Here is a 9,796-nt window from a genome sequence, read left to right as displayed (position 1 = left end):
GGAGAACAGATTAAGACGGATGTGTGGGCATGCAAAAGTGAGCGAATGAAGTAGGTTCAAGGACTTGTAGACTTGGTATCTCCTTGGCAGAAAAGGGGGTAAATGATTTTACACAGTCACCGTTACACTTGCCATAAGATCACATCCTCGCTGAACAAAGTGGTCCGCACCTCACTGAGCTGTTCAAATATGACAACTACTTTTCCAAAGTGTTTCATAATCACGACATGTAGGCCAAAAGCAGCGGAGTGATTAAGAGTATTTAATCAAGTTATGTGCTAGCAGTCAGCAGTTTAATACGACTCTGTCAGTGCTGGGCTATTATTACTGATTACCGAAGGCATTAAAGTGTAAGCAAAGTGTTTTATGGTTCGCGTGGAGTTCTAAGTAGTTCAGATGCTCCTGTAATTTAATCTTTTGCCAACATTATACCTGCTAAGCAGGGCGATCATACATTGACTTTGTGCGGCTTTAATGTGCAGTAATTAATGACTTCAATTCACTTTTACTCGTATGGCACAGAATCCCAATGTACGTCACGTGAAAGCACTGTGCAGAGACGGGTCAGTGAAGGAAATGACTCCAAATTAACATGCGGAACCAAAGGGTTTCAAACTCTGTGTTATCTTTATTTATATGTCGTTGCTTTGTACATAAGAAGGAGGGTGACTCGTGTGACCTGTGTCATCTGGAGTGGCCTTCAGCCTCTCATGCAGAAGAACGAAAGCCACCGTGGTGCAGTGAGTTGTACTAAGTCTCACCATTAGGTGTCGCCAATTCTTACACATTGGACTTGTAACAGGAGGCTTCTATCATGAACTTAACATAAAATAAAGGGGGTTTCAATGACGTGATGTGTGTAGATCTACATGCCTGAGAACATGGCAGGTAACTGAGGAGAGATGAGCAGTATGTTTTATGTCACCACCTCCCTGTGGGTGTTTTTACAGTTCCACTCACTTCAGCAGATGTGGGTCAGTGGCTGCATTCCTCACTGGTCTGCCGGCCTAGTGCATCAGCAGCAGCAGCAGCAGCAGCAGCAGCAGCAGCAGCAGCAGCAGCAGCAGCAGCAGCAGCAGCAGCAGCAGCAGCAGCAGCACTGTGACGGCCTGTGATGTATTTTTAATCATGTTACACTGATGACCCCGTTTTTTTTCATTGGCCTTACCCGGATTTTTAAGTCCGAGCCTTAAAATTAGGACCGCGCCAGTCGGTGTGGCGCATTGCTCCGATTTGGGTTGGTGTGACTTGTGTCGGTGGGTCATTCTTCAGCCGCACTTTGGATGCTCTGTAGGTACGAAGGATATTGTTTTCCGCAGCTTTCTGTCCACGCGCACGTGCACAGGCTGCTGGTATCCTGCTTGCCCACATGCTGTGCGCGTGTGGGTGTTCTCTGGCATCCGTGATCAAGGCCGTGCTCTAATGAAGGCATACATGCATACATGCAACGACGCAGCCCACCTCTTTCTGTCTCCCTTCATGGCATTCTTTACCTCCCCTCCCTCAGACAGTTGGACCAGAAGTCTGAGCGTTGGGAACTGTAATAAGTGTCGTGGTCCAGGATGGAGGGCGGTTTGTTTGCGAGGCCTCCTGCGGTGATGGAGGTTGAGCAGTCAGTCATGTACGACATGATCCAAATGCCATAGCAACACAGCCGGCTAGGAGGAGGGAGGGAAGGAAGGTGGCTGGCTAGAGAGTATAGAGAGAAATGAAGGGAGGGGGCTGGACAGATGAGAAGGAAATTGAGAGAAATGTAAGGTGCAAGATAAGAAGCGGAGATAAAAGTGGAGGAAATGAGGAAAAGTCCAGTCGGAAAATGATTTGTAAGCTGCAAAGAAACAAAAAAACTAATGGTGTGTTGGCCACGTAGGAGGGCAATGATAAATGGCAATGGGCGGCATTCACGCCTGCCTCTTTTTAATGCCTGTGCCCACTGGAGAAACTGTCCTCCCCTCTTCCTATGGACAATAAATGAGAGAGAAAGGCACACCTTCATCACTGTCGTACCATTTTCATCCCCTCTCTTTCTTTTTCCTGTCCAGCCCCTCCTCCCCCTTTTCTTTTTCCGCTGTGCCTTTGTACTAGCATGACCGATGCCTTTGGCTCACTGTACGCGTGGAGAGTCGTTGGGTCGTGGCAATTTATTCTGCCCCTGAATTTGGCGGTTGCTTTAAAACCGCTAAGGTTCACGGAAAGGTTTACTGAAATACAGATCCCAATTGCACCAATTTGACTCACTCATTCGCTGCTGATGCAATCCCGGTACAATGTCCCCTCAACGTCTGTCGTCACGAGGCTGTTACGTAGGTGCGCGCGTGTGTGTGTGTGTGTGTGCGCGCAGATCAGGCAGTGTTGCACAAACACACACACACACACACGCTGCCAATAGCCCTGCCGACCCCTTTTTGCACCGTGAGGAAATGACATCACTCCTCTCCTGCCTGCATCTCATCACCCGCAGAGATGATGATACAACCTCCACCACCACCACCCTCCTTTTCCTCCGCACCCTCTCTGCCTGCACTCAGTCACACTCTGCAATGATTTGTGTCACGAAGCAGCCCTTAAATGTGAAGGCATTGCACTGATATTCTGGTCAAACAGTTCAGCCCTTCAGCAGCGCTCCTCGCCGAGTATGACAGGCTGCATAGGCTGTAAACTCACGTCCCAAGAGGGACATTGTCCCCGACAGCAGCCTCTGGGGATCTCATCTAGGATAGCACTAAAATATTGACAGACATGTGTCTCTATCTTGTAGTCATTTTTTTTTTCTTTCTTAAATACTAAAGTTGGAGTGCTTCTGCAGCAGAAATGCATTCGCTTCTGTGCAAATGGACGGCGGTGGACCTGCCCCAGTTCAATGAATGTCTCTCTTAATGCTTTGTTTTAAGTCTCATGTCATCTCACTGCGGTTTTATATGTTTTTCCACACCATTAACACTGCAGACGCTCGTGAGGGAACATTTCAGCAGCCTGTATTTCTGTGTTTGCGGGCTCTTCACTTGTGATACTCCTCACTCTGCACACTGTGTAAAAAAAAAAAAAAAGTGCTGAAAGCAGCAGTATATGGCGCACGCCTAAGGTGGAAACATATGGTCTCACGGAGTGGAACCAGGAATAATGTAAAAACCATCCCCAGTCCTTGCTAATCTGCTTCACAGCAGCTGAAATTCATTGGATAAAGGTGTGCGGGCCAGGCACGAGTCGCATGATATTTGCAATATTATTTTGCAATCTTTTTTTGACCTTTTATTCCCTCCAGTCTAAAGGTTAAGATAAATACACGGCGTTTATCAGTTTGGATCCAGATCAGGACTCCTTTTTCAGAGCACCTGGTGTGAGTTGTGAATGGAAAACTTTGTCCTGGCAGCTCGACAGGGAATTGGCTCAAATGTGTAATGTTTCTGGTTCCACACGCAGACACAGCTGCTTCTTTTGAAGTGGAACCGTTGGGTGGGAATGGATGAGGAGAAAAAAAAAGAAGTAGTGCTGAGCTGCAAAGGAGAAAAGTGTATCTTAAGATCTGGCATGAATATATTATACAGTGTTTTTCCCTCGTATTGCAGCTCTGTCTGGTCCAAGTCTGAAGATGGTAAATTATTCATTATTTAGGGGAAGTTTAAACACCGCTCTGAGAGCGGGGGAATGCGAATGTGGATACTCTTGCATCATTCAGCTGTTTTACATCCAGATTTTCACACACACACACACACACATACACAGTCACAAAAAACCACCAGCAAACCTCACGCATCAATAGATTTCTCACTTTTCGCCAATAGGGAGACAAAGATGAAGAGGGAATTATGCCTGTGGGTGATGTCTGGCTGTTTTTTTTGTTTTTTTTTTCTTCCCTTCACTGCCTCTCTTTTCCCTCCTAGCGTACTCTTTGTCTGTGTGCCAGTCGTCTCAGCAGCAGAGCCTGTGGGGGGTGGGGAGACGGTGTATCTATCGGGCATGTGTGCACTGTCTGCCATAAACCAAAAAAAAAAAAACTAACCCCAGTATCCTTTCTCTTCTGCACAGGGCGTATAAAACCATCGAGGACGATGACCTCAAGTTTCCCCTGATATACGGCGAAGGAAAGAAGGTAAGAAGTGCTCAAGGGCTGCTCCCTGACCAAGTTATTCCCTCAGCAGCCTTGTGCGCCTCGCCTGTAATCAAAGCTTGTGAGGGCAGCATTCGTCAGCCACTCGACCCCCAGCGCCGTGTGGAGGAGCCAAAGCAATCCCGGCCTCTTGTTTTCACAAGGGTTCACCAACCTATGGCACAGAAAAGCTCTCTCCCGTAATGGACTCTGTTCTTTTAGGTCATGCAGCAGATTAACGGTAGCGTTACAGGCTCAGTGGTGGGACTCCCGTCAGAGTCGGCCCGTGATGAAAACACGCAGCAGCTGAGACAGGTGAAGAACATGGTAATTGGAAGATGACATCTCTGAAACACTGACCACACTGATGCAAACGAAAAGGGTCGAGAGTGCAGTCTCGTTCTTGTTCGTTGAAAAGGTCAGAGAAGAAACCTGATCAGTCTGAATATGTAACTTTTATATCCAGTTGGGCAGAGAGTAAGTAGATCTGTGGTTATGCTCAGATTACCAGGGTTAGGGTGCGTTACACATCATATTTGACAGTTCACTTTATTGCATCTAAGTCCATTGTTGTTTTGATTGGATATACTATTTCTGTAATGGTTAATACACCAGTATGTCGAAGCTCTTTAATGGTAAAATATCATTATTATTATTATTATCTATGAATTGTCAAATGTACTGAAGAAAGAAATTCTTAATTATTGTTTGAAAATGTCAAGTTAAAGTTATTTACTTGCATTCCTGAACAGAAGTCGGCTCAAATTTGGATATAACGATTGCAAATTCAGTTTGTTATGTGCCAAATTAAGAACATTTTTTACTTTTAAACATTTTTCTAGAAAGATTTCTTCTTTTTTGTTTTTTGCTCGTTTTATGTCAGGTGGGCTAACACATTTGAGAATACAGGGATACGTGAAGTGACAGAATTGACTACTCAATTTCTGTGTCCACACAGGCCTGGAAGGAAACTAAATAGATCTGAACACAGCCTATGTTTGACTGACGACCGAGGCAGACGTCACTCCACAGTTCTCTCTGTGCCTGCAACCACACTGGGATTATGTAGCCCTCCCTACATGGTCGGCCATGCCCATGTTGTGTCCTCTACCTTTGATGTTGAGTTGAGATGAATGGCTTGATCGCGTAAAGCACTTCAAAGCCGGCGCGCAGCCTGCTGGACGCCAGCGCTCAACAATTAAGTCCAGGATGTTTTCCCTTCTCTGTCGGAGGAGCTTCGCCACCTCTTTGAAACCCACTCTCCATGTTTCTGGCTCATTTTCTTCCTCTTATCTGTGCTACACACTGATCCAAACTCACTCTTACCAAGCTTCAGTCGCCCTGCATAAGTGATTCACTTATTCGTTGAAGCAACGAGGCCATGTTTCCAAATCTCAGAGCATCGTCGCATATCCAATAGAAACAACGACTAAAGCTACAAAATGAAAGGCCTTGGCCTTGCCTTATAGTAACTCTTATACTTATATAACTCAAAAATATTCACTGTGGCCCTCTCGTCATTTCAGGATATAAAAAAGTAATCTATTCTGAATGAGATACTTCAGATTTATTCTGCTGGAACTGTGAGAAAGTGGAAAGCGAGTCCTTTAAAAAGGTGAAAATACCAACAGTATAGAAGATCTATACACTTCTGATTCTACAGACTGAAGAGAACATCTTTGTTTTTTTTAACAGATATTTACACAAATATCATCCATCTCAATCTGACTCCAACAAATGCTTATGTTATGATCCTTTACAGGCTCGTGTGCTGGCGACCATCGGGGTCACGAGAGGTCTCGGGGACCACAACCTCAAAGTGCACGACTCCAACATCTACATCAAACCGTTCTTGTCCTGCTGTCCAGAGGTAGGCTTCCTTCGCTGTGTATAATAAAATGACTCAAGTCTATGAAATGTTAAGCGTGATAATACAACCGAACACATTTTTGTCCAACCCTACTCTTGTGAAACTTCTCTACTTCTAGATCTGTTTGGTTTTGCTTCTCAAAAAAAATAAATGGGTAAACAAAGAAGGAACAAAACGCATCCCGCATCTGGTGATACCGCCTTTCCTATGTCAGCTGGGATTGGCAACAGCGCCCCCTGCATCCCTCATGTGGAGGATAACGCGGTTACAGCTGTTAAGTTATGGGATGTCGATGTGAAGGGACAAAAACCTTGTCTTTATAGTTGTCAGGCCTACATACAACGGCCCAGTGTGGAAGAATTAGTGAGGACTCGAGGATTTCCTCAGCGTTGTTGTTCTAGCTATTGTTGATTCATACAGAACATAAACACTCACCATTGGAATATAAACAAGAGTCTGACATTTGCAAATCTGTGTTTTTGAGGGTCGCACCAGATTAAAGACAGGAAAACATTTTTGCGTTCTCCAGATTAAAAAAAAACAAAAAACAAATCATGCATTGAAGGATTTTGGGGGGGGAAAAAATCCCCGTCAAGTAAAAGAATACTGAGTGCTCTCATGTTATAAATAAAAAAAAACTGACTTTGACATTTAGATTCATCAGCTCATACTCATGAGATCAAATGTGGGCGCCGGGTCAAAAATCAAATGCTGCAGCCATGACCTGTCGAGTCTTGCAGGGATATTTTGTTGCCGCTGAAATCTGTGTTTTCAAATGGATTCTGGGAAGCTCTCTTGTTCGTGGATTGATTGCCTCATTCCTCTCCTTTTCTTGCGAAGCGTGACTTAAATCACAAGGTTTACCTCTAAAGAGAGGCTCATGAAGCCACGTAGAGGACCTTCTGATTCCCGTGCAAGTGCTTTCGCTGGCTGACTTCAGTTTGATGCAATCATTTTCGTCGTCTCAGAGGAATTATCTTTCATAAAACATCCAAACTGAGGCTTATTTGTTGTTGATGTTGATGATGATGATGAGCCAGAGAACTTTATTTGCCATGCATGTGCCTCAGAGGAGCTGCTACGACAACATGACACCTCTTTACTGAAGGATTTTAAAGATTCACTTTATCAGAAAATTAGGAATAAATTGTCATTTACATTAAAAAAATGACATTTTTTTGCGTACATACTCGCATGTATACTCACAGCCTGTTTAGAATGAGTATGAAGTTGTTGTTGGCCATGTCTCAGTCTCTATCAAACGGTTGGATCCAAACCATGACTGTTATTCTCTCTCTCTCTCTCTCTCTCCCTCTGCCTCACCCTCAGGTCAAAGTTTACCCTCTCGCGCAGCACGAGCACGGCGCCGACGACGTCCTCGTGCTGGGAACGGACGGTTTGTGGGACGTCCTCGCCAACCAGGAAGTAGCCGAAGCGGTCACGTCTTTCCTGTCAAACTGTGACCCCGACGACCAGCACAGGCAGGTTCACCCGTCGCACAGCTGCGGCCATCACTCACGCTTGAACTTCTCCTCACCCCTGCTGCACGTAGACAGGATGTGTGTTTTTATCTTGTGATTATACACAAAGGTCTTTTTTTCTCCCATGCCAAGGAAACACGAGCAAGACTCTCTTTGTCCACCTTAATGGTCCAGTGTGTGAGAATTAAGTGATGCATCACAGACTGTAGTGAGCTTTGTTTGTCCAGTTAGACTTCAAACATGGTGGCACAAGATGGCTGCCTCATAAAACCAGGCCCTTGTCTGAACCAGTCATTCTTTACCCAATGGCTGCTTTTATGCGCAGTCTTTTTTCTATGTGTGTGTGTTTCTATGGTACTTATTATGTACTTAGTTATGTGTTGTACATTATTGTAGCATTAATTGTTTTGACCGCATCCAGAGAGACTTAATTGGAGCTGCATGGTGAAGGAATCAGCAGCAGCGGCTGTGTTTGGCACAGCAGGGACCTCGTCAGGCAGCTGTTCAGCGAGCGGTTGGTTGCTGTTGGTGGAGCATGAATCATATTCCTCAGAAAAAAATGGATTTAAAATACAATCGTAAAGTCCTGCTGAATGTCCAGTTTTAATTTCTGTAGTGGAATCCACCTCTAAAACGTAATGTGGACACTTCTTGCTGCTGTACAAAGCTGTCCTGCTTTACTCCTGCTGTGTTCTCCCCCTCCCTCGCCTGCTCTGTCATAGCATTAAATACATCACTTTGTTTGCAAAGTCACAACAGACACAAAAACAACACCAAAAAACTGCTATACTGAGGAATGCAGAGAGAGTCATGAGGCTTAATCAGCATTGGGTGAACTAACTGACAATAGTTTGAATGTTACAGGCAGTTGTTTATATTTAAATGTCAGGCACTACAGCTTTAAAATTTATTAAATAACATGAAGTTAAATTCAAATTTTAAAAAGTCTAGATGTTTCACACTGGACTTTTAATGTGATTTTTATTTCTTTTTGCTGCGGGCAGACACAGTTCCAGATGCATACCACCGCGCGTAGTTATGACCGCCATTTGTCTTAATGTGCATCGTCATTAATCATTCGTCACTTGTGTGTTTTGCGCAGGTACACGATGGCGGCGCAAGACCTCATAATGAGAGCACGAGGAGTGCTGAAGGATCGCGGCTGGAGAATATCCAACGACCGACTGGGCTCCGGAGACGACATCTCTGTCTACATCATCCCTCTCATGTATGGCAACAAGCAGAATTAACCCGATGACATAAGTGCGTCCAAAACAAAAACGTGACCCTGCCTTTACCCCAGCCCCACTTCCCTCGTGCTCCATATTTAAAAGTGCTTTCGCCGAGGGAGTGGAGACATTTACCGGTCGGAAAGAAGTGGGATTCCTGTCCGATAGAAAGTAAACAAAGTGAAGCAAAGGGGCGGGAGCGTGTCCTCTCATGGATGGAGATGGTAATATGCGTCTCTGGATTGCTGTTACTCGCTAATGCACAATATTTATAAATGTGAAAATGTATATACACAAGACATACACACATTTGATAAAATGTGTATTTGGTTGAATTTCTGTACAGTGTAAAAAACAAACAAACAAACAAACAAACAAACAAAACAGAGGACTGATGTCATGTACTGTACATATGAATCACACCTCCTCTGTTCCATGTCAACTTTTAATGTAGCCAGACTGATTCATCTGTTTTCTCACGTTTGTACCTCCCACATTCCAATACTGTATTCGTCTTAATTTTATGAAGAAAACACCCCCCGCGTGCTCCGTCTTATTATACTGTTTTAAATCGTTTTCAGATTCTGTTGTACCTTCCGCTCCCTCGGTCATCTACCTCATGATGTTCCTCCGCTGCTCATCGACATTCTTAAGTGGCTGTTTGCATGCTCGGTTTTGCCGCGTCCTCAGCTGCCGCCTGTGCCATCGTTTAATTACATTCCCCATATTTGTGCAGTGTAGAAAAAAACAACTCCACTCCCATGATCATAGTCTCATTTCCCCCTTTTCTTCAGTACTGGTTCTTACATTTTAAGATAAACTCATCTTCATGAGTAGCAGGTGCCTCTGACAGTTAGACGTGGTCTGATCTAACACAATGTACATAATAATAGAAGATTATCCTGATGTGAGTGTCTGATCCAGTGGTTTCCGTTCGTTGGGTTTTGCTGTATTGTTTTAGTTTCTCGGTTACAAATGTCGTATCTCAGAGTAAGCTGTCGAAACGTGAGTAACTTCAATGTAAAAAATGTAAATAACTCTTTTCATTGGACACTTTTCTTTTTCTTTTTTTTTTCCTTTGCTGTAAGTTAGTTTTTCTTCCTATCGAAGCAAAACAAAGTCATTTGTA

The 9,796-nt window shown here is 44.3% G+C and overlaps 1 protein-coding gene across 1 annotated transcript; it reads left to right on the top strand.

Annotated features, from left to right (window-relative positions):
* Window positions 1-2,086: 2,086 nt before the first annotated feature.
* Window positions 2,087-8,746, top strand: LOC122775863 (protein phosphatase 1H-like). Its single transcript, XM_044036067.1, has 5 exons — window positions 2,087-2,109; window positions 4,006-4,090; window positions 5,850-5,957; window positions 7,287-7,438; window positions 8,541-8,746. Exons 1-5 carry the CDS (start codon window positions 2,087-2,089, stop codon window positions 8,686-8,688), a joined length of 516 nt encoding a protein of 171 aa, XP_043892002.1. The 3' UTR covers window positions 8,689-8,746.
* Window positions 8,747-9,796: the final 1,050 nt, after the last annotated feature.

This window comes from Solea senegalensis, linkage group LG10 (genome assembly GCF_019176455.1).
Source record: "Solea senegalensis isolate Sse05_10M linkage group LG10, IFAPA_SoseM_1, whole genome shotgun sequence".
Classification (NCBI taxonomy): Eukaryota; Metazoa; Chordata; class Actinopteri; order Pleuronectiformes; family Soleidae; genus Solea; species Solea senegalensis.
This window is presented reverse-complemented; position numbering and strand designations above follow the sequence as displayed.

Excerpts from the sequence above, each read along its gene's own strand:
- LOC122775863 (XM_044036067.1), top strand. The coding sequence starts at position 2,087 with ATGACCGATGCCTTTGGCTCACT. Across the intron at positions 5,958-7,286 it reads TCTTGTCCTGCTGTCCAGAG|GTCAAAGTTTACCCTCTCGC; the intron begins GTAGGCTTCCTT and ends CCTCACCCTCAG. Across the intron at positions 7,439-8,540 it reads GACCCCGACGACCAGCACAG|GTACACGATGGCGGCGCAAG; the intron begins GCAGGTTCACCC and ends TGTTTTGCGCAG.